The following is a 25646-nucleotide window of genomic DNA, read 5'->3' on the forward strand; positions in this document are numbered from 1 at the left end:
AAACAGATTGTCGTTTTGGCATGTAAAACCTCATAATTAACTATCACGCGATGCATATCTTTATTTGATCACACTCAGGAATTGATGAGGCAGACAGTCTGAAGCAGGGCTGCTTCCTGCTTAGAAGCCTTTATGAAAATTATGGCATTCGTACTTCACAGTAAAATAAGGGACAGTAGCTCTGAGAGATTTGAAAGCGTTATGTCTCCGGACACCGGTCTAATTCTGAAAATTGCCGAGACATTTAGTCAGGATGGGCTCCCTGCAGCAAGCAGCACATGTTACAAAGTGGTAGGTTAGCCTCGGCTAGGCAACTGGCCATGGCTGTCTTGTATTGAGCAATCGGGCAGTGATGAGATGCCCTCCCTATGTTCATAATTGTCCACCAACTTCGTTTTTGCTGCCCCTTACGCATGTCCCCTCTCCCTCCTCATATCCATCACCCCACTCCCCTTCTTAAAATTGTTTTCCGTTAGTCCCTGTCACACTCTCCAGCATTCACCTGTTAGTTGAATGGTACGCTGGCTGCTAACATTCCTATAATTCTGTTTCTGCATAAACTTCGAGGCTATTCACCTACCTGCCCTCCCATCTGTTTGTTGTGGCGGTTTCTTAGCTTCCCTAGTCCAGCACCCACATCCTTGATATTGTCACGTGGTAGTGACGGCGAAGAAAGAAGCAGTACGGTGGAATACAAAACTAGCTTTTATTGGGCGAACCTGTGCCCACAAAACAGGCTACACTTATAGCACAACGAAAGCGGCGAACACAGTCGGCGATCGTCGAAAATCTGATCAGCGGGTCAAGTGCATCGGCTTTTATACAGCAATCATCGAACGTTCCAGATTAAACGTTGGGACCCGCATGCCTTCTAAAATGTTCTACACCATTCGTGTCAAGCGATGAAATCAGATAACACAACGTTCAGCGACAACAGACAGCGGGTAGAAGCATCGAGAACTTTCCAGAAACTTCGGATACATGCAGGCGCGCCCCGCGCTGTGCGATAACATTTGTTCGGCGGCAAAACTTGTCGCCCGATAAAGACAAGTACACGTGTCAATACCCCCCTCTTAAAAAGCATCGACCCGATGCTGCAAACAAACGAAGGTAATAAACAAAAGCACTCGTAGCAAAGAAAAGAACAAAAATGGCGAAGTTCGTCAGCGTCCGTAAAAGGGTTTAAGGCGCACCACGTGGACCACTTCAGATCGTGCGCGGCGCCGCTGTGAATGCGAAATGCCGTCTGGCACGACCTCATAGTCCAGAGCGCCAATACGTCGGATGACCTTGTAGGGTCTGAAGTAGCGTCGGAGTAGTTTCTCACTGAGTCCTCGTCGGCGTATCGGGGTCCAGACCCAAACACGGTCGCCAGGGTGGTACTCGACGAAGCGTCGTCGGAGGTTGTAGTGTCGGCTGTCGGTCCTCTGCTGGCTCTTGATTCGCAGGCGGGCGAGCTGTCGGGCTTCTTCGGCGTGCTGGAGATAGCTAGCGACGTCAACATTCTCTTCGTCTGTTACGTGCGGCAGCATGGCATCGAGCGTCGTCGTCGGGTTCCTGCCGTAAACCAACTTGAACGGCGTAATCTGTGTTGTTTCTTGCACCGCCGTGTTATAAGCGAATGTTACGTACGGCAGGACGGCATCCCAGGTCTTGTGTTCGACGTCGACGTACATCGCTAGCATGTCGGCGAGGGTCTTATTCAGCCACTCCGTAAGACCATTCGTCTGCGGGTGGTAAGCCGTTGTCCTCCTGTGCCTTGTCTGACTGTAATTCAGAATGGCTTGGGTGAGCTCCGCTGCAAAGGCCGTTCCTCGGTCGGTGATGAGGACTTCTGGGGCGCCATGTCGCAGCAGGATGTTTTCGACAAAGAATTTCGCCACTTCGGCTGCGCTACCTTTCGGCAGTGCTTTTGTTTCAGCGAAGCGGGTGAGGTAGTCCGTCGCCACGACGATCCACTTATTTCCGGTTATTGACGTCGGAAAGGGTCCCAGCAAGTCCATCCCGATCTGCTTGAATGGTCGGCAAGGAGGCTCGATTGGCTGTAGTAATCCGGCTGGCCTTGTCGGCGTTGTCTTGCTTCGCTGACAGTCTCGGCATGTTCTGACATAACGGGCGACGTCGGCGGTCAGGCGCGGCCAATAATACTTTTCTTGTATCCTCGATAGTGTCCGGGAAAATCCGAGGTGTCCAGCGGTCGGATCGTCATGTAGGGCATGCAATACTTCTGGACGAAGTCCTGACGGGACAACAAGAAGGTAATTGGCGCGGACTGGCGAGAAGTTCTTCTTCACGAGTAGACTGTCTTGAAGCGTGAAGGAAGAGAATCCGCGCTTAAATGCCCTGGGGACAACGTCGGTGTGCCCTTCCAAATAATCGACGAGGCCTTTAAGTTCCGGGTCCGCTCGTTGTTGTTCGGCGAAGTCTTCCGCGCTTATTATTCCAAGGAAGGCGTCGTGATCCTCGTCATCTTGCGGCGGTGGGTCAATGGGGGCGCGGGATAGGCAATCGGCGTCTGAGTGTTTTCGTCCGGACTTGTATGTTACGGTGATGTCGTATTCTTGTAGTCTGAAGCTCCACCGTGCCAGCCGTCCTGAGGGATCCTTTAAATTCGCTAGCCAACACAAGGCGTGATGGTCGCTGACGACTTTGAATGGCCTGCCATATAGGTAAGGGCGAAATTTCGCTGTAGCCCAAACGATGGCGAGGCATTCCTTTTCGGTTGTAGAATAATTGCCTTCCGCTTTTGACAACGACCGGCTAGCGTAAGCTATCACGTGTTCATGTCCATCTTTTCTCTGGACCAGGACGGCGCCGAGGCCTAGGCTACTGGCGTCAGTGTGGATTTCGGTATCGGCGTGATCGTCGAAGTGCGCAAGTACGGGCGGCGACTGCATGCGTCGTTTGAGTTCTTGAAATGCCTCGGCCTGCGGTGTTTCCCACTTGAACTCGACGTCGCATTTAGTTAGCTGCGTCAGCGGCTCAGCGATGCGTGAAAAGTTCTTGACAAATCGCCTGTAGTAGGCACACATGCCAAGAAATCTACGCACTGCCTTCTTGTCGATGGGCTGTGGGAACTTTGCTATGGCAGCTGTCTTCTGCGGGTCGGGGCGGACTCCAGATTTGCTGATGACGTGGCCTAAAAATAGAAGCTCCTCGTAAGCGAAGCGGCACTTTTCCGGCTTCAGAGTAAGTCCTGATGACCTGATGGCCTCTAGTACTGTTGCCAGCCGCCTAAGGTGAACGTCGAAATTTCCGGCGAAGACGACGACGTCATCCAAGTATACGAGACAGGTCTGCCACTTCAATCCTGCTAAAACCGTGTCCATCACGCGCTGGAACGTTGCAGGCACCGAGCACAGTCCGAATGGCATAACCTTGAACTCGTAGAGGCCGTCTGGTGTGATGAAGGCGGTCTTTTCGCGATCTCTTTCGTCGACTTCTATTTGCCAATAGCCAGACTTTAGGTCCATGGACGAGAAGTATTTAGCGTTGCAGAGCCGATCCAATGCGTCGTCTATCCGTGGGAGGGGGTATACGTCCTTCTTCGTGATCTTGTTCAGACGACGATAATCGACGCAGAAACGTAGGGTTCCGTCCTTTTTCTTTACCAGAACAACAGGGGATGCCCGCGGGCTTTCCGACGGCTGGATGATGTGGTCGCGCAGCATTTCGTCGACTTGTTCTCTTATAGCTTCACGTTCTCGCGCCGAAACTCGGTAAGGGCTCTGACGGAGTGGGCGAGCGCATTCCTCGGTGATTATGCGATGCTTGGCGACTGGTGTTTGTCGAATCCTCGATGACGTCGAAAAGCAGCCTTTGTATCGTCGGAGCAGACTTCTGAGCTGCTGTTGCTTAATCATAGGGAGATTTGGATTAATGTCGTAGTCTGGTTCGGGAGCCATAGTCGTCGGGGTAGATGCGGCGTAATCCGAGAGGACAAACGCATTACTTGTTTCCAGAATTTCCTCGATGTACGCGATCGTCGTGCCCTTGTTGATGTGCTTGAACTCCTGGCTGAAGTTTGTCAGCAACACTTCAGTTTTTCCTCCATGCAGTCGAGCGATCCCTCTTGCGACGCAAATTTCATGGTCTAGCAGTAGACGTTGGTCGCCTTCAATGACGCCTTCTACGTCAGCGGGTGTTTCGGTGCTGACCGAAATAACGATGCTGCAGCGAGGCGGGACGCTCACTTGATCTTCGAGCACACTCAAGGTGTGGTGACTACGAGGGCTCTCCGGCTGCATTGCTTTATCTTCTGACAGCGTTACTGACTTCGACTTCAGGTTGATGATTGCGCCGTGTTGGTCCAGGAAGTCCATACCGAGAATGACGTCTCGTGAACACTGTTGGAGGATAACGAAGGTGGCAGGGTAAGTCCGGTCATGAATGGTTATTCTTGCCGTGCAGATCCCAGTCGGCGTGATGAGGTGTCCTCCAGCGGTGCGAATCTGAGGGCCTTCCCATGCGGTCTTAACTTTCTTCAACTCGGCGGCGATGTGTCCACTCATTACGGAGTAATCGGCCCCTGTGTCGACTAAGGCAGTGACTGCGTGGCCGTCGAGAAGCACGTCGAGGTCGGTTGTTCTTTGTCTGGCATTGCAGTTAGGTCTTGGCGTTGGATCACGGCTGCGTCGTGTTGAACTGAGGTTGGAACGTCGCGTCGTCAAGTCGTCTCTCGTCGGTGTAGTTTTGGCTTCCAGACTTCGTCGGGACGGCGGCGTGTCGTTATGTCGTCGAGATGGCCTCTTCGTCGTCTTCGTCGGCGGCGGAGGATCTTCGTCAGTTCGACGAACAGCAACCGCACCTCCATCGCTTGCTGCTTTTAGTTTTCCGGGTATGGGCTCGCAGAGCGGCCCCGGGCTGGGCCAGTGTATGGACGGCGCTGCAACGACAGGTAGCGGCCTGGTGACGGCGAACGGGACGGTCGTCGAGAGTTCCACTGAGTGGCGGCTAGGTATTCGGCAATGTCACGTGGGCGCTCCCCAAGCTGTGGACGCGGCGCGTTGACGGCGAACCCTCTCAGTCCCATGTCGCGGTATGGGCATCGGCGGTACACATGGCCGGCTTCTCCGCAGTGATAGCAGAGCGGGCGATGGTCGGGGGCTCGCCAAATGTCCGTCTTCCTCGTATAGGTGCGCTGGGCGACGGGTGGGCGCGCTGGCGGCGGCGGCGGTGGACAACGGAATTGCGGTGTTGCAGGACCTTGGCGCGGTCGCGCAGGGGGGCCTTGACGGCGGGCGACGGCGGCGGCGTAGGTCATTGCTTCCGGCTGCGGTGGTTCTGGTTGCACCTCAGGAACTCCAAGGGATCGGTGCACCTCTTCCTTCACGATGTCGGCGATAGAGGCCACTTGAGGCTGCGACGAAGGCAGGACCTTGCGCAGTTCTTCGCGCACAATGGCCCTGATGGTCTCTTGAAGGTCGTCCGAACCTAGTCCTTGGATGGCATACTGCGGCGTGTGCCCCTGGCGGTTATATTCCCGGGTGCGCATCTCCAGAGTTTTCTCGATCGTCGATGCCTCTGCAGAAAACTCAGCCACAGTCTTCGGTGGGTTACGAATAAGTCCGGCGAAAAGGTCTTGCTTGACGCCGCGCATCAGGAAGCGAACTTTTTTCTTCTCCGACATTTCCGGGTCGGCGTGCCGGAAAAGACGGGCTATCTCCTCCGTGAAGATTGCGATCGTCTCGTTTGGCAGCTGCACTCTGGTTTCTAGTAGAGCTTGCGCTCGCTCTTTTCGCACGACGCTTGTAAACGTGTGCAAGAAGCCGCTTCGGAAAAGGTCCCACGTCGTTAAGGTGGCTTCCCGATTCTCGAACCACGTCCTGGCGGCGTCTTCCAATGCGAAATAGACATGCCGCAGCTTGTCGTCGCTGCCCAACTGTTAAACTTAGCAACCCTCTCATACGTTTCGAGCCAGGTTTCCGGGTCCTCGAATGTTGATCCGCGGAACGTCGGAGGTTCCCTGGGCTGCTGCAGCACGATGGGGGATGCTGGGGCTGCCATTGGGGTTGCCTTGTCCACAATCTTCTTGGTCTTCTCAGGTAGAAGTCCGTGCTCCGGGGGCAGCTGTTGAAGACGGCGGCTTGCTCGATGTTCCGGGACGGCGCTGGTGTTGTCTTTGCGGTCCGGGCTTGTATTACGGCTTGTCGGGGGCGTCCGGTACATGGACGTAAAGCACCTCCACCAGATGTCACGTGGTAGTGACGGCGAAGAAAGAAGCAGTACGGTGGAATACAAAACTAGCTTTTATTGGGCGAACCTGTGCCCACAAAACAGGCTACACTTATAGCACAACGAAAGCGGCGAACACAGTCGGCGATCGTCGAAAATCTGATCAGCGGGTCAAGTGCGTCGGCTTTTATACAGCAATCATTGAACGTTCCAGATTAAACGTTGGGACCCGCATGCCTTCTAAAATGTTCTACACCATTCGTGTCAAGCGATGAAATCAGATAACACAACGTTCGGCGACAACAGACAGCGGGTAGAAGCATCGAGAACTTTCCAGAAACTTCGGATACATGCAGGCGCGTCCCGCGCTGTGCGATAACATTCGTTCGGCGGCAAAACTTGTCGCCCGATAAAGACAAGTACACGTGTCAATATATATTTTGCCATGTGCAGATTAGTTTTCTGCAGGTCTTCCTTTCTTGTCCTGCTTTTTTCCCCATTTTCATTCTTAACAGTGTGTATAAAGTAGTCCAACAGCAAGTTCTTCTCCAATATATTAACATATTGAAAGTCAGAGATAAGGGTAAGAAAAAGAAGAAGCAAAAAGGGGGAGAAGTCCTTATTATGCGTGTCCTAGACAAGTAAGTCACATTATTTTTGCAATGTTTTTCTTCAATGCAGCATGGTCGATGATTTGGTCAACTACCATAAATGAGAAGCTCTTCAACAACACGAAGACCTCATGGGGAGCCACGATTCCCCCAAGTTTTATGCATGCACTTGTCCCATCTTCATCTGTGTGCGAAATATTTAGTGCTCATCTGCACTCAGCAGTTGCGGTTAACAGGATCTGGAATGAGGTAGAGGCGCACCGTCAGTGGGGCCACAATGTTCTGTGCATGGGTGAGGGTATAGCCCCCATGACAAACCCCCTCCCCCTTCCCTCCCCCTTTAGACCGCCACTAGCCCTTACCTTGCTTTCACATTCAAGCTTCCCTTTCATCCATGTCACTTTTTCGGAGCCCACCTCCTGGAACTTTCTGTTCCATAGGGAAGGAGGCGAAGAGGGGAAGGTTCAAACACCCCCCCTGGCTACGTCAATGATCTATGCCGTGTTCTACAAAGAAGTCCTTGAGCACCTTCACAGAGCCGTCAAACAGAAATGACCAGAGATTGTCGATCGCTGGAAGGTCAAGCACGACAACACTCCAGCCCACACCACTCTTATTGTGACTGACTATCTCTCCCGAATAGGGGTTGCAACCTTGCTGCAGCCACCATACAGCCCCGATGTGAGCCTGGCAGACTTTTTCCTGTTCCCAAAGCTCAAGAGAAACCTGAAATTTCACCGTTTCGATGATGTTTCTGCGACCCAATGGGCTGTCTCAGAGTCTCTGAAAGAGGTGATGGCAGCTGACTTCCAGGGAGCCTTTGCAGCGTGGGAATCACATAGGCTGCAGTGTATCGATGCCCAAAGAGACTGTTTTGAAGAACTTTAATAATATTGTTACAGGAATAAAATATATGTATTTACAATATATACAGTTACAAGGGTGTAGTTCAGTGACCAGGGTAACACCATCAACCGATCTTTGAGGCACTTCAATCTCCTTTTCACCTGCCTACATCATTTTGTCCACAGCGGCACATACTCGTATGGGACATTAACCCCCGGTGGCAAAAGCATTGTCTTGATGCTTTTTAGGGCATCGAATCAACATGCGAGATATAAGGCTTGAGTTGCGAAACGTGCACAATATCAATTCTTGGTGGGGCAGAAGACGTCGAAGTCACAGGTGATATCTCGTATGTGAGACTGGTGACTTGGTGAAGAACTCGGTACAGCCCGACGTATCGCGGCAACAGTTTTTTGCGCAGGCCGACGCAACGGTGGGGAGGTGTAAGCAAAGCAGGACAAGTAACCCAGGGCTAAAATGAGCGTCCCGACGACGATTGTCATAACGATGCTTCTGGATAGTCTGAGACGGCAGAAGATGATCACGGGCAATGCGACATGCTGTGGCCATGCGAATAATGGCGTCGTGAGCGTAGAACGTGGTAGTGTTGGCATCGGAATCTAGCAGCAAGACAAGAGACAGGAGTGGGTCACGGCCATATAGTAGATGGAATGGAGAATAACCAGTAATATTGTGACGCGATGAATTGTATGCAAACGTCACGAAGGGTAAGGAGTAGTCCCAATCCCAGTGATCCTAGGACACATACATGGAGAGTGTGTTTGTGATTGTACGGTTGAGGTGCTCGGTAAGTCCATTTGTCTGTGGGAGGCACATTGAGCAAGAGCGGAGAAGGTCGTCGACAACCTTAGAAAGAAAACAGCAGCCTCTATCAGTGAGTAGCTGACGTGGGGCACCATGATGTAGGATCACTTCTTGGAGGAGAAAATGAGCCACGTCAATTTGCGCAGCTCGTAGGGAGGGCTCGCATTATGGCGTAACGCGTGGTATACGTAGTCTGTCACAACGGCCACCCACTTGTTGCCCGAGGATGAAGTTGAAAATGGGCCAAGGAGGTCCAGGTCGACGCGGAAAAATGGCTCACATATCTATGGGCTGAAGGTGCCCAACGGGAGACAATGAAGGCTTTTTGCGGTGTTGGCAAAGTTTGCAGGCAGCGACGTAGCTGCGAACAGAGCGATATAGCCAGGCTAGAAAGATCGCCTACGCACACGGTCGTATGTACGGGAGACACCCAAATGACGAGCAGTGGGCATATCATGTAACTTCGAGAGAATTGTCAAGCGCAGATGCTAGGGAACGACAAGAAGCAGTTTAGCTTTGGTATAAAGTCCCGTCCTGGAGACCAAACATACGGAAAGAATTGTCCTGTTGCTCCGAGGTAAGGCGTTCGATGATGAATCGCGAATATAAGTCACAACGCTGCTTGTCGGTGATGCATGAGAAGTCGGAGATCGACAAAACACAGGTATTGGTTTCAGTGCCATCGAGTGGGTCGACAGGATAGCGAGAATTAGTCGGCATCCTTATGTAGCCGCCCAGATTTGCACGACACTGAAAAGGTGTACTCTTGCAGATGTAAAGCCCAGCAGTCAAGACGATCTGTCAGGTCTCTGAGTGAGGATAGCCAACATAAGGCACGATGATCTGTCATGACGGTGAAATGTCAACCGAACAGGTAAGGGCGGAACTTAGCAATGGATCAAACAAGGGCCAAACATTCACATTCTGTTATGGAGTAGTTGCGTTCTGGTGCTGAAAGAAGACAGCTAGCATATGTGATCACACATGTTCCGCTGTCGTTGTGACAAGATAGCGCCAATGCCAAGGCCGCTTGCATCAGTGCGAACTTCAGTGTAGGCATGCGGATCAAAATGACCCAACACGGATGGATTGATAAGGCGACTGATAAGCGTGGAAAATGCTGCAGCCTTGTCGGGTCCCCAACGAAAAGTGCTGTCCTTTTTGAGGAGGTCTGTGACAGGATGAGCGATTTCGGCAAAGTTCTGGAGAAATCATCAAATATAGGAACACAGCCCTAGGAAACTTCAGACATCGGCATAAGAATGCGCAAGTGGAAACTCACCAATGGCCCGAACTTTCCGCGGTCCTTGATCTGGACGTCAATAAAGGGCATCAAGCCAGAAAGGGCTGCGTAATGCAGAAAAGAGCGTGGTGAGCAAACAGGCTCCGCTCTTATTTGAGCGGATTTCATAACATGGGAGCTGCGCTTGTAAGTTCCACCATGCGACCTCTCGTCACTGTGGTTCTCATACTCAGCTTCACATTTATCAACAAAATGCTTTTCTGTGTATCAGGATTAGGCTGGACGCCAGCAGCGTCAACCAAGTGACCAAGTACTCGTATTTGGCGGTCGCCGAAATGGCATTTTGCAGAATTGAGTTGTAGGCCAGCTCATAAAACAGCAAGGATAGCCGAGAGTCGGTGAAGGTGGCTCTTAAATGTCGGTGAAAAAACAATGACGTCATCAAGGTAGCAGAGGCATGTGGTCCATTTGAATCTGCACAGAAGAGAGTCAATCATGCGCTCGAAGGTTGCAGGGGCATTACGCAGTCCGAAAGGCATCACCTTAAATTGGCAGAGGCCATCTGGGGTGATGAAGGTGATCTTTTCACGATCTCATTCATCCACTGCAATTTTCCAGTAGCCAGAGCGCAAGTCAATCGACGAAAAATAACTGGTACCGTGTAAGCAGTTCAGCGTGTCATCAATACGTGGAAGCGGGTACATGTCTTTTTTTGGTAATCTTATTAAGGTGACGTAATCTATACAAAATGTCCAGGTGTTGTCCTTCTTTTTAACCAGAACGACAGGTGACGCTCACGAACTGCAGGAAGGCTCGATAATATCTTTGGAAAGCAACTTGTCTACCTCTGTTTGGATGACCTGGCACATGGTAGGGCCTCCGGTGTATAGGAGGAGTGTCACCAGTGTGGATTGGATGGGTGACGACATGGGTTCGACCTAGTGGACGATTGCCAAAATCAAAGAGGTCTTCATAGGACATCAGGATGCGGTGAAGGGCATCGGCGTAAGCAGGTCGTAGATCAGTAGCGATCATTGGCATAAACTTGTCGTTACGTGAAGGAGGAGGGGCAGAAGCTGCAGCAGTGTTGAATCGTGGGTCGGGCGTAAGAGCAGCTACTCCACAGTCTTCCAAAGGGGATAGCATAGCGAGAGGTACACCTGCAGGAAGCACTTGCAGACACATACTGAGGTTCAGAAGAGGAAGCCATGCTCGATTGTTGTCAAGAGTTACAATTGAGCTTGGTAGTGCTATTTGATGTGCCAGGAGGATGTGGCAAAGTGGGGACACCACATAAGGACCATCTCGAAGTGGTGGAGAAAGCGACATGAGGACGTAAGTCGCAGCATTAGGTTGCAGTCGAACAAATTCAGTAGAATGAAGTCAGGACTTGTGGTCGTAAGTCGGGTCGGCAAAGTAATGGGGCAGTTCAAGGCAAAGGGTGCCAGTTGCACAGTCAATAAGTGTTGAGTGGGCAGTCAGAAAATCGATTTCGAGAATCGCTTCATGTGGACACTCGGCCAGTACAGTGAACAGGACTAACACTAGACGGCTGGCAATCGTAACACAGACGGCGCACATTCCCATCACGGCTGTTGTACTGCCATTAGCTACTCGGATGGCAGGCGACTGGGCAGGTTTCAGGACTTTACGAAGATGGCTACAAAGATCTGATCGCATAACCGACACCTGACCGCCAGTATCGATGAGGGCTTGAACAAGTACATCAACAAAAACTTCAATAAGGTTCGGTCGAGCAGCAGGGGTTAGCAGAAGTTTTGCAGTCCGAGTAGTCAATGTAGCTTCACCTCCGGGGGCTGCATCGTTTAGTTTCCCGAGCAGCGGCCCATGTAGGACGGGGACTAGGGACGTCGAGGTGTAGGCGAACGGGATTGATGGCGTTGCGGCGAGGCTGAGTGGCTAGAGGTGTTTCCCCGAGAGGGAAGGCCAGCATGGTATGGTTCAGAGAGGGGCAACAGAGGCCGAGGGTCTCGGTCGAAGCGGCAACCAGCAGATGGTCGAGGCGAGGAGTACCAGCGGCTACTACGACAGTGGCGGGAGATGTGACCGACCCGGGAGCAAGCAAAGCAAATTGGCCTGTCATCCGGTGTTCGCCACTCAGAGATGTTCTGATATCAATTTGGGAACGACAGTCAAGGGGCAGCAGAGGCAATGACAGGAGCAGTAGGTGTGGGACGTGGGCGGACGGCAGACTGGATGTCCATGTTTAAAATTTCTTGGCGGACAACAGCTTGAATGAGCGAGATGGTCATGTTGTCATGCGCAGGGGGCAGTAGGAACTTGTAGCCATAGCCTCAAGTTCGCGATGGATGACCTGTGTCAAGCTTGGTGTTGTAGGCAGATGTGATGCCGGAGGGTCGTTGCAGGAGAAAGTGGCAGCCATATTCGGAAGTCTGTTGAAGCATTGTACGATGTGTTTGCTCTTTGCTTGCTCAAAATTCTGGCGTTCCTTAATGATGGACTGAACGGTTAAGCAGTTCCTGCAAAGCAGGAGGTTGAACACACCATACGCGATGCCCTTCAAGATGTGTCCAACCTTATCGGCCTCCAGATTGTCCACGTCCGCTTTACGGCAGGGAGCCAGAACGTATTGGATATACGCGACATAGGATTCGGTTGATGTCTGGGCACGAGATGCTAGCTCTTGCTTGGCCTCCATTTGACGTACCACAGGTCTTCCAAAAAGATTGCGATGCTTTTCCTTGCAGGAGTCCCAGGTTCTAATGCCGGCTTCATGCATCTCAAACTGTACCATTGCATCTCCTCCCAAGTAAAATATCACGTTGGCCAGCAAAAGTGTGGCATCCCACTTGTTGTGCTTACCGACGCGCTTATACGATGTCTGCCACTCTTCGACGTCGACCTTGCCAGTGCCGATAAAGATTCTCGGGTGATGTAGCTGGGGTTAGCACTACTCACGTGTCTGAGCGGCGGAGGCAGCGTCAGAAGCCATGGAACTGATGTGGCACCCACTACAAAGATCCAGGGCTGGCTTGTGGCAAGATTACCCTGCACCTCCACCAAAATCTTACAGGGAGAAAATATATGTATTTACAATATATACAGTTACAAGGGTGTAGCTCAGTGACCAGGGTAACACCATCAACCAATCTTTGAGTCATTTCAGTCTCCTCTTCATCTGCCAATGTCATTTTGTCCACAGCTGCACAAACTCTTATGTGACAATATGTACCGATTGGATCAATAAATTTTTTTGCCAGACCCAGTCTCATTACTTCATGGACATACCTTGTATAGGGTGTCCCAGCTAATGTTAGCCAAGCTGTACAATGGAAACAAAGACAGATGGTGCAATATACAACTTTATCACCTACATTGTTCGGTTGCCGCACCTCTGATGTCTGAACGCTGTGGGTCTTATAATTATAGCTTGCATTGTGTTTCTTAAATCTTTTTTTTAGCAGATTGACTAATGTTAGCTGGGACACGTTGGGACAAAGTGTCCCAGCTGGGACAAAGTTATGAACTGTGAGATCAGAGGCCATTTGAAAACAGACGCTTCCCTCACTTTCTTGTGGAAGAAAAGCACTGGTTGAGCTATTTTCCTGATTACTAAGGCTTATTGGTACCAGATATAAAATGTCCACTATCCACTTCTAATGTGCTGATGGTAACTGTTGTGGCTAGACTCAATAAAAAAATAGGGTGTATAAGACTGCTGCAACTACTTGCTTATACTGTTGTTTGCCATCAGTAGTGTAAGCAGGGCTCATGAAACACACCACATGGCATTGGTGTAGATATTGTTCTCAAGTGCCAGCCACTCATTGTTTGAGGCATGAATATGGGCCTATAGATAGTTGTGGGCCTCTAGGTGGGAGTGGCAAGATGTCTGCAGATGGACGTGTCGCCTGCACCTACCTTTGGCAGCAATGGACTTTTTCACGAGTTTTTGCCAGTAAGAATGTTTCTGTGCCTCTTAGCCTTCCTGTGTAATGAGGGGTCTCTCACCATGCTTGTTATAGCCATCTGTTTTCTCTGCATTTGTGGGCATTCCTTCAAAGAGGTCTTATAATATATAATCATCATTGGCAGCAGCGACAGCACAGTGTATACTGATTTAACATGTTTCTCTGCTTGTGCAGCTTGTGCAGCTTTTGACGCTTGTCACCTGACATCATGACACGTGCAAGAACAGCAGCGTTGCACCAGAGTCATCAAGATACCTGGTCATCAAGATACCTGTACTGCAACCCTAGCGGCTGAGGCAGACACCAAAGTTTGTCTCTACTTAAGCGTGGAAGCTTCGACAGGTGGCATCATTGGCAGCAGCGACAGCACAGTGGACACTGATTTAACACGTTTCACTGCTTGTGCAGCTTTTGACGCTGGTCGCCTGATGTCACGACACGTGCAAGAACGGAAACGTTGCACCTGAGTCATCAAGATACCTGTGCTGCAACCTTAGCGGCTGAGGTGGACACCAGAGTTCGTCTCTACTTAAGTGTGGAAGCTTCGACACGCGGCATCATTGGCACCAGCGACGGCACAGTGAACACCTGCTTGTGCAGATTAGCAATTCTGTGCTTGACCACTTAACTGTATATTTCGTTTTGTTGCTTTGCTGTCGCTGCTGCCACATATATTCCGTGCCTTGTGTACAGTGTAGTTTTACGAAGGTTCTGTTTTCTTGCATGTGTGTTTCCAAGCTAAGTTTTCACTATGCCCACTTGTGCTGAGCTCGCTAAAAGAATTGAGGAACGTGAATAAAAATTAGGCAATGGGATTAGTAAACTTGAAGAAGACATATTTGACAAGCTAATGGTAAAATTTAAGGCTACTGGCATAGATCTTGGTGGAATGAAAGAGCAGATCACTAACCTGGCGTCGAGCATTGCATTTCTCAATGACATGGTTGAAAAACTGTGCTCAGAAAATGCCTCACTTGCTAATGAAAAGAAAGAGCTAAAACTGCAAAACACCTCTCACTACTGAATGTCAAGAAATCAAGTTAGAAAACATTTCTCTCTCTTGCAAGCTTTCTGATCTACAGCAGTATTCAAGGGTAAACAACATCTAGATTAAAGGGATTCCTTGCACCCAAAGTGAAGATTGCAACCTAATAATTCAGGCAGTTGGAGATAAAATTGGCTGTCCTGTCTCGCCTTCGATCTGGAAGTGGTTCACTGCATTCCAACCAAAGATGAAAACAACAAAGACGTCATCGCCCAGTTCTACTCTTGAACAAAGAAAGCAGACTTCAAGCAAGGCACGTAAAGCGAAGCTTTGCCTCAGTGACATCAGCATCTCTGCACCAGGTCAGGGCACTAAAGTGTATGTCAATGATGCTTGACACCGCAGAACAAAGCACTGTTATCTAAGGCCCTGTCATTAAAAAAAGGCTAAGAAATGGAAGTTCCTCTGGACAGATAACTGCCAGATTAAAGCTCGCAAGAGCATCGGCAGTAAGTTGTTTCGCATTGCTGACGAATCTGACTTAGCTGTATTTACTTAATACAGCACGGTAGCTTAGGAAACTTTTCAGAAACCCTTGCTAATAACAAAAACAAATATGTCTGCATGTTTTTTTCAACTAGCCATTTAAATAAACTAAAAAATATTAGTTCATGCTCAGCCGTTCATTTTAACGCATGAAGTTTACGCAAACACTATGACGACATTAATTCCCTTCTGTCTATGCTCTCGTTCTGATTTACCATCACTAGCTTTACTGAGACTTGGCTGTGCAATGACGACAAAAACTGATTTTCCTTCCCTTCCTACTCAGCCGAATACTGTCATAAACAAACTAGCAGTCATGGTGGTGTGGCCGTTTACGTATCATCACATCTTAGCTATAAACGTTGTCATGACCTCGACTTCAAGCTAACAAGCGGTGAATCTGTTTGGTTGGAATTCAATCATCCTTTTCTTCAGGCTGATAACAGAAACTTTATTTTTGGTTGCGTTTACAGATCACTGTCTTCATCTTACATTGACTTTTGTTCCGCCCTCGATCAATCCCTAAAGAAACTATCATTTGAAAACAAGAATGTGGTTATTATGGGCGATATTAATATAAACCTTGTGGATGAAACTTCACCTACCTCCTCCCTTTGTAGCAACTGCTTTCAGAGTTACGGTTTTGAAAGTTTGGTTACGCTACCTACTCATTGTAGTAAGGTAAATGAGGGCACACTACTAGATCATGCGCTAAGCAACATGACGTCACTGCCAGAGGCTGGTATCCTTAATGTCGACATAACAGATGATTACCCTATTTTTGTTTTCTTCAACTCGCAGCCGCAGTCACTCACTATTTTATACTTCAGTTACATACTGAACAAAGATGCCTTTTTAGAATTTGGGACTAAAGCTGACTGGTCTGCTGTCCTTGAAAATAATGATCCGCTAGAAGCCTTTCCCATTTATCCACTATTTTTTTATCATTAATCGATTCACATACCGTAAAGAAAAAATGCAAGAAAATCCTCTCCCTTCCTCAAAACACTTGGTTAAATGCCAGCATACTAGCCGAAGTGCGGAAACTGACATCTATAAAAAAAACTAAAAAGCAACCTTTTAACGTCGCCGTCTCTGCATGATATAAAAAATTTTGCAACGCACTCACCAGCAAAATAAAGAATTCAAGGAAGAGCTACTATGAGCACAAGCTTGGTCAGTCTGGCAGCAACTCAAGACAAAAGTGGCAAGTCTTAACCCTTTGAGGGTCGAATTATTTTGAAAAAAACTTTCCCAGGTGGTCAAATTACTTTATTGCGGATCTTGAATGTACAAAATGTACAAAGTCGAAAATAAATAGTAAAAAATAATTAGGAAGAGTATTTTGGTGTCAGCATCACTCAGAACAGCAAAATGTTCAATAGTATTTCCGAGCGTGGTACTCCTTGAAACACGGGTCTACGCACAGCGCCTTATTACAGTCTGCACACCTAAAATGCGTGTCTGTACCCTTGGAGCGAGGAGTTGTGTTGGCGCACACATGACATCTCTGCGTGCGGCTGCCTTGGGCAGAGGTCTGAGGTACCCTCTCGCGTAAGCGCGTTGCCGCGGATAGTGAGAATACAGTATACTAAGTACACTGTTGCGAGAATAACTCGTGAGCGGTGGTGATAAACAAGCTAAGAGCAGTGCCAATCAAGATAGAAATCAACTTCCGCCGCCCCTGCGAGAGCGTGCCGACAAAGAGAAAAACTACGTTTTGCGCACCTCCGTTGCGATCTCGCGGCGAAACCGAAACTGCCAAAGGGGCGTTGCCGCAGTCCGAGTGACGCGCTGAAGCTAGCAATCAGCTCTATTTATCTCCCCAAGAAGGTAGCACCAATTTTAAACGCATCTTGTAAGTGCTGAGAGGTGGCAGCACCTCCCGGTGAGCATGCATCGTCATTATGGCGCGAAATTTCAAACGGAGGGTCGGAACCGTACCCGTATGGCAAAGACCTTGCGGGACAGAAAACCGCCGCCGTACATGTACGGCAAAAACCTTCAAAGGGTTAAGTTCCTTTTTGCGCAGAAATGAACACCTCTCATTTATCAATACCATCACAAATGATCACATTACATATGATCAACCATTTGAGATAGCAAGAGCATTCAGTGATCCCTTTTTCCCGGACAAATCATTTATCAGTAGCCATTCTTTGTCACTGAAATGTATGCCTCATTAAGTTTTTCTTTACTCTATAACTCCCCATGAGGTTCTTGATGTAATTCGCACGCTGAATGCAACCAGTGTCGGTCTTGATAATATTCATCCTAGTACCATAAACTACTTGGTCATCTCATATGTGATGTTTTATGGTTTATTATCAATTTAATATTCAGGACCAGCATTTTTCCATCTGCGCTGAAACGAGCAAAAGTAATTCCAGTTTTTAAGAGAGGCGATCGTTCTTTACTGACAAATTACCGCCTAATATGCATACTGCCACTTTTAAGTAAAGTGATTGAAAAGTTGACTGTTACTAGATTACCAATTACCTGACTAAATTTAATATTCTTTCCAACTCTCAGTATGGTTTTCGTCCTGGCTATTCGACCGACCTTGCTCTCATCTCCCTAACGGGTCGCCCAAAGGAAGCTGATAAAGGGTATTTTGCCGGTTCAGTTTTTATTGATCTTACGAAAGCTGTTGACACTATTAACCATCACACTTTCTTTTTAATATTGGAAGCTATAGGCATAACTGGGCCAGCACTAATGTTACTACGAACCTATCTGCAGGATAGACATAACATAGTTAAAATTTTGAATGTTTTTTCCGAAGCCTAGGTTACTAACCTAGGGGTACCGCAGTGTTCTTTTCTCAGACCTTTATTATATGTAATTTACATTAACGATTTGCCTGACTGTCTAACATCCTCACACTGTGTACTGTACGCCGACGACACAACCATTATTAACTGCAATAAAAATATTTCGTCCTTGGTTACTAAACTCAATACTGACTTAGCTAAGGTTACAAACTGGTGTATAAATAATAATCTTGTTATTAATCCCTCAAAAAGCAAGCTTATTGTGTTTAATTCCCCCCAGAAAACCATCTTTTCAGTTCCATTGCTGAATCTTGGTTCCCATTTTATCCCTTCTAGCACTCATTGCTCATTCTTGGGACTAGAACTAGACTTTAACTTCAAGTTTCATTATCATGTCTCCAATATTAGAAATAAAATTGCTTGCGGCATTCGTTTACTCATCAGAGCCCGCCAATTCTTTAACCTCTCCATATTACGCTTTTATACACTCAAACATTAAGTACTCGTTAATATGTTGGGAAAATACATGTAATACTCACCTCAGTTAACATCAAACTTTACAAAACCAAGCAATTAGATTAGTTACCTCTAGTCCCTATAATACTAGAGCTCTCCCATTGCTACGCTCTAATAACATTATCTCTGTCAACGAAACTGTGTTGCATAATTTGGGTATATTTATTTTCAAGTTATTGAATAATCAAGTTCCTGCATGTATAATTCCTAAAACATGCCTGATAAATGCTAATATGACTAGATTTGCTTTAAACCATAATCTCATTTTACCTCAGGTGCGCACCAACTACGGCAAACAATCAGTTCATTTTTCAGCTTTCTCATTTTGGAATTCCATACGTCGAGACATTGCATTCAACATCCGTATTTAAAAAACATCTGAAGAATTTTCTTATAACAAAAAATATTTAACATTAACTTTTTTCTTTTTTTTTTCACCCCTATTACTTCAGATATTCCGCTGTTCCGGACCCTTTCTTTTTTATTAATGGTCATGTATATTTTGAGTTTTTTTGTATTCTTGCGTTAATGGCCGTGTATATTTTAAGTTTTTTTTTTGTTTGTATTGTTGCATGTTTGGGTGAAATTTTTTGTCTGTTACTGTCAATTTCGTTTAGTCCATTTATTTTACTGCATTTGCTCCTTGCGATTGTATAATTTCCTTCGTTAAATTTATTGTAACTCCCAAATGCATAAGTATACCTTGTTTTGTATTCTCCATTACTTACTTTCTTCCATGTTTCCTTATATATAATTGTAATGTGGTGCTCCTCATTGCTTTAGAAAAAGCATATTTATAAATAGCAGGAGGTCCTGATACAGTCATTGACTATGGGACCTCCTTCTGTATATTATTGTTTTTGTAACCTGCAATCTATAACGAATAAATCAATTTCAATTATGTAAGTATTTACGATTACATGCCATAGTAGCTCAGTGCTTGTGGCATTGCACTGCTGAGCTTGAGGTCGCAGATTCAATTCCGGTCGCCGCAGCCACATTCTGTTGGTAACAGAATGCAAAAACACTCATTCACCAGGCATTGGGTGCATGTAAAGAGCCCAGAGGTGGCCAAAATTAATCCAGAGCCCACCACTATAGCGTCCCTTATAGCCCACTATGCCAGTTTCACGACATTAAACTCCACAAGCTAATAAAAGAATAAAACCTTTACATTTCATGCACTTATCGTCACTTGTAATGCAGCTGTTTCTGCCATGCTCTTCAGAGCAGTGTACTCGCACTCCTAATCTTTATAAAAACGATACACCTCCGACGTAAGAATGGGTTCAGAATGAAATGCTACACTACATGTAAAAAATATCCCACCTTCACTGGCGGGAGAAGGAATTCTGTCTTCCTTGTAGTTGTTTTTTACGTATCAAAATTTACCTTTGTAATGCATCAGCAATGTCACAGCATGATCTTCACCAGCTTGATCAGAGTAGCTAGGTCACTGCCACGTATGGCGACATCAATGCTCTAAAGCACACCCTGTGCTGGGGGCCTTTTAGCTGTTACTGTGGTTGACATACTTGAAGAGTGAGAGGCCTTGAGCATTCTTAACTTCACCTTTCGGCTCGTGACCCATGGGAGTATGTCATAAAATGTGTCATCACTGCTAGCCAGTTCCCTCACACGAGTGGCTACTCTGCTTCTTTACTGTGGTTGTGCTTGGCGTTGCAGGGGGAAGTGGGTCCCTATTAGACTTCTGGTTTATGCATGGATAAACCCAAAAACAGCAGAAACCAGAAGTGGAGCTCAGTACAAGAGTCACCTTGTAATTGTCTTTCCTGCAAACTCTAAAATAGCACCTATAAGGCACAATTTTGGTTCCACAAGACAGGACCATATGTTGTACAGAATTCAATTAAACATTATTCAGCGTCCATCTGATGTATGGAGCACAGTCAGAAAGACTTAAGAGGACTTGACTATGTACAGGTCCTGGAGCATGGCATACAGTGTCATTTAAGCTGCTGCACATACACTCAAGGTTAACCACAATAAATGTCTTGTTCATGTTCCCTGTGTGGATCAAATAAGGAGGTTTAGGATATTACAAAAAAAAGAAAGAAATGCGCAGAAACTGCATAGCCTCAAAAAATTCAATATGTATATAATATATATGCATATGTGCATGGAAGAGATAAACACAAAAGTCACTAAAACTTCAGTTGGGCCTAGTTGGTACATAATTTTGAATTTAAGCTTGCAGCGCGAACACCTAAGATGGACCACAAAAGGAAGATACGACACACACTGGCGCTGTGTGTCATACCTTGGAATGCCAGTGTGTGTCGCATCTTCCTTTTGTGGTCCGTCTTAGGTGTTTGTGCTGTAAGTTTAAATTTGCAAAAGTAATAAACAGACTAAAAATGTGCAGTAGTGTCGGAGGACCAAGAAAACCTGTCGTGGTTGGTTAGTGGCTCTGGTGTTGGGCTGCCAAGCACGAGATTGCGGGATCGAATTCCAGCCATGGCAGCTGCATTTCGAAGGGCGTCAAATGCAAAAACACCTGTATACTTACATATAGGTGCAAGTTAAATAATCCCAGGCGGTCCAAATCATTCCAAAGTCCCCCACTACAGTGTGCCTCATAATCAAATCGTGGTTTCAGCGGATAAAACCCCTAATTTAATTTAATTTTTAGGACCAAGAAAACATACGGTAATCACCAAGAGAAAACATAATGGCAAGGCTATACATGTGTACCAAGGAGCTCTTTCAGAGAGATCAATTACAAATCTGTGCAGTATTTCGCCAACTCGTAGCGCAATGTTGGTAATATATACCTTAGTATTTCTTTACTGTAAGCTGTGTAGCATTTGTCTTCTTTAAGTTTTTATGGATTACATGCTAGGTATCTGGGGAATGCTTTATTTAAGCCTGACCAGTGATTTCCAGGTGACATCTTTCTTACTTGTTTCCATCTTAGTATTGTAACAATGGCCTTCTCTGATGGGAGGGTTGAAGAGAAACATGGGACCAGCCACGGCCACATCCTGAGGGAATAGGCAGGGCTTGCCCATCTTTTGCTGTGCCCATCGTAACGATTGTTTTTTCTCAATAGGGCCACCATAGCGATGTGGAGTTTTCAAGGAACACCACTACTGCAATCTGTGGCTAGTCAGTGCTATGTACTCCCCCTCAACCCACCTATATGTGGCCGTACCTGTGGCACAGTGTATATGTCAGTATCTTGCATTTGGTGTACCCTTGACAGCCACGGCAGACTTCACCCTGGTCGTGGTACCTGTATTCGGCCATTCCCCGAGCACTGGGCAGCTCCTTGCTCCTAATCCCCATCGGGGTGTGGGTAGACCGGCGGGTCAAGATGCTGCTGCTGCCTGCAGTGGGATATGTGCTGCTCTACTCCTTCCTGCCCCACAAGGAGCTGCGTTTCATCATCTACATTCTCCCCCTCCTCAATGTGGCCGCTGCAAGGGCCTGCTTGTACTTGTGAGTGCAGTTGTAGAGCACACTTTCTAACTACAAAGCCACATGAGCCATGAACCCGCTACGAGCTCAGCTGCCTGACATAGGTGATTGGTCCTGTAATCCAAGGACCCGTAATCCTGTAATCAGCACAATGTCATCATGAAGATAAAAATCTAGGGGCCAAAATGTTAGGTCATAGGCTTGCACTGAAAGCAGATTAAAACATGCTCATCAACTTTATTTGCAATGGGCATGTGGACTTCATTTTTATGAAACACAGCTGAGAGAGCCGCAAATTAAATGTGCAAGAGCACATTGACACTATATTTTTCACAGGTCATGCACTTTCTACAGAGCCTGGAAAAAAAAACCGTATAGAAGATAATGTCATGGGAACAATTTCATTGGGTCTTTCTGAGCCCACTCCACATCTTTCACAATCAATCTTATCCCCTAATAGGCATATTTAAATGTTTCTGAATTGAACTTAGTTAACTAGAAGTCAACAATGAAGAAAGTACGCCTTTGGTTGAATTAGCCTAAGGTATGTCATTCTTTTTAAAAAAGCTGGTTAAAGTTACTTGAAACATCCCTTGTGTGTGTGCATGTGCAGTCAGTCCCTGCCCCACAAACGAAGTCCCTGTGGGTCAACAGTGTGGCACAGGCTTGACCATAGTAAAATTGAATACACTCTCATCGAGGTCGTTACGGGCAAGAAACAAAAGAACAGCACCTTTCTGCTTAACGTCTACAGTAGCCCTTCACACTGGAAGCAAAAATTCAAGACAGTCCTTCACAGAGCCAGCACCGTGGCGGGGACTCGCAGGCTCGTCGCTTGTGGGGACTTCAACGCGGCACACCCGGCATGGGGGTATAACAAGCAATTGGCCAAAGGGCGAGACCTGTTCCAAGACACATTAGACCTGGGCTTCACCCTCATCACAGACCCGACTGATCCTACAAGGATTGGGAACTCTGTGTCCAGGAATACGATGCCGGACCTCACGTTCGTGAAGAACGATGAGAAGGGGAATATCTCCTGGTGAACACGGGGTCAGAGCTCGGCAGCGACCACTACATCGTAGAGGTCATCATACCGGAAGAGGTCAAGGCCTCAGAGGACACCAGAAAACATAATTTTATGGATTGGGGTGCCTTCCATAGCCTGTTACCAACGGAGATGGAGGAAATCGAGAACATAGAAGAATGGTCAGCCCACATGGCGGGGAAGGTCAAGGAGGCGACCAAAATCATAGAAACGGATGAGCAGGTCGACAAGGTTGACAGCCGCCTCGCGCATTTATTCAAAGCAAAGCAATTTATCCTAAACAGGTGGAAGAAGCAACGACTAAATCGGCGCCTAAGGAATAAGGTGGCGGAGCTGAATCGCGCCATCGAAGTTCATTGTCGGCTGCTCTGCACGCAACAGTGGAACGAAATCTGTAATGCTGTGGACGGGCAGATGCATTGCGGCAAAACCTGGAACTTGATGCGGCATCTGCTCGACGAGACTAAAACAAAATCCCACCAACGCGACCGCCTCGCAAAGATCATTCACAGAGCAGTCCAGGAAAACGGGGAAACTGAAGTAATCAGACGCATAAACAGCAAGTACCTTCTGGTTACACCCACAGAAAGGCATCCGGAGTACGGCGGTCAAGCCAATGAGAAGCTTGACCACGACATCAGCGTCGAGGAGCTGCGAGCGGCCCTGCATGAACTAAACAGCAAGTCGGCGGCCGACCCGGATCGCATCTCGAACAGAGCGCTCAAGAACCTCGGCGATGTGGCCATCGAAAACCTCACCGGTTATTACAACAAGTGCTGGAGTGCGGGGTCACTGCCCCAGCAGTGGAAGACTGCCAAGACCATCCTCATCCCCAAACCAGGCAAGCCGCCGAACACGGACAACCTCTGGCCCATATCGCTCACGTCCTGCGTGGGCAAGGTGTTGGAGCACGTCCTCATGTGTAGGTGGCAGGGTTACCTGGAGGAGTCGGGACTATACCCCACCACGATCATCGGATTTCGGCGTTCCCTTGGCACCCAAGACGCGATGATTCTGTTGAAAAAAAGATATCATTGACGATGACACCCTAACGAAAGACAACAAGGCCATTCTGGGGCTGGACCTGCAGAGCGCCTTCGACAAGGTGAAGCACTCTGCGATCCTAGCCCAGGTGTCCAGACTCAACATGGGCGCAAGAACGTACAATTAAATCAAGGACTTTCTGACGGGGCGGACTACCGAGCTCTGCGCCGGCAAGCTACGGCTCCAAGAGAAGAGGCTCGGCAGCGTCAGGACCCCCCAGGACTCGGTCATCTCACCGTTGTTATTCAACCTCGTTATGATCGGGGTGGCCAAGCGACTCTCTCGCATTGAGGGCGTCCAGCACACCATCTACGCCGATGACATCACGCTGTGAGTTCCGGGAGGCAGCGATGGTCACATTGAGAGCACGCTGCAAGAAGCCGTTGACGCGATCAAAGACCAGCTGAACGGTTCCGGTTTGATCTGCTCACCAAGCAAGTCAGAACTGCTGGTGTTACCACCGAAGTACGTCAGACGTAACAAGAGCGAAGCGAGGGATTACGATGCCATCAAGATCGTGACGAGAAACGGCCACGTGATCCCGGAGGTCGACAAAATCTGGGTGCTCGGCATGATTATAGACAAGCGATGGGGCAACGGCGAGACTATTTCCCGCCTTACAGCCAAGATTACCAACGCAATATGTCTCATCAGACGGGTCGCCAACCGCAAGGCCGGGATGAAGGAGGAAAGCTTGATTCGGCTTGTGCACTCCTTCGTAATCAGCCACGTCACCTACGTTGCAGCCTTCCACAACTGGATGCAATGTGAAAAGAATAAGATCAATGCCCTGATACGCCGAGCTTACAAGGCGGCGCTCGGACTATTCGAGTGTACGAACACCAACAAGCTCCTTAGCCTGGGGGTACACAATACCCTCGAGGAAATTACGGAAACGCAACGGACCGCCCAGCTGGAGCGGCTCTCTATGACTGAAGCCGGCAGGCGCATACTTCAATATTTGGGCTTCACGCCCGGAGCGAAAACGGCGAGTAGCGACGTTTCTGTCCCGGACGGAACCCGGCGCCGGATTCGGGTGAACATGAACCCAGAGTATAACAAGGGGAGAAGAGCGGCGAGGGCCAAGGCCCTCATCGACTTTCACGCCAAGGATGAGCACGCAAGGTTCGTGGATGCGGCAGAATACGAGAGAGACTGCGCGGCGTTCGTAGCTACCATCATCAAGGCGTCGTCCGGCGCGACGAGGGCAGCGGCGAGCTTACGGGTCCGCGAGGCATGCCAGGCGGAGGAGGTGGCCATTGCCCTGGCCATTGCTGACTCCGGGCGCCAGACGGTGTTGTGCGATTCGCGAAGTGCAGTGCGGAATTATGCAGAGGGCAAAGTGTGGGGTGAGGCTGTGTGCATTCTGTGTTCGGCTGACCTGTAACGAGAGAATCGGTATGTTAGAATCAAGTGGTTCCCGGCGCACGCGGGCAACGATGCGGCGAAGAAGCACGATAACCACAACGAGACGGCACACTTAGTGGCGCGAGCGCTAACCAGCCGCGCCGCTGCAACCAACCGTCCAATATGTTCAACGAACTTACACAGTTCCACCGCCTGGCTCGAAGGACTTTCCCACCCCCGCACCCGGGGCTGAGCCGAGTGGAGGCGGTGCTGTTCAGACAATTGCAGACTGG

The 25646-nt window shown here is 48.2% G+C and overlaps 1 protein-coding gene across 2 annotated transcripts in view; it reads left to right on the forward strand.

Moving 5' to 3' along the window:
• Nucleotides 1-25646, forward strand: part of Alg12 (Alg12 alpha-1,6-mannosyltransferase) — an 84041-nt gene that overhangs the window by 19636 nt on the left and 38759 nt on the right. For both annotated transcript variants that reach the window (XM_070539236.1, XM_065434549.2), the window contains exon 7: nucleotides 21709-21935. In XM_070539236.1, the coding sequence (XP_070395337.1) occupies nucleotides 21709-21935 (227 nt within the window). The remainder of the gene's footprint in view (nucleotides 1-21708; nucleotides 21936-25646) is intronic.

Source organism: Dermacentor albipictus, chromosome 5, assembly GCF_038994185.2.
Source record: "Dermacentor albipictus isolate Rhodes 1998 colony chromosome 5, USDA_Dalb.pri_finalv2, whole genome shotgun sequence".
In the NCBI taxonomy this organism is placed as follows: Eukaryota; Metazoa; Arthropoda; class Arachnida; order Ixodida; family Ixodidae; genus Dermacentor; species Dermacentor albipictus.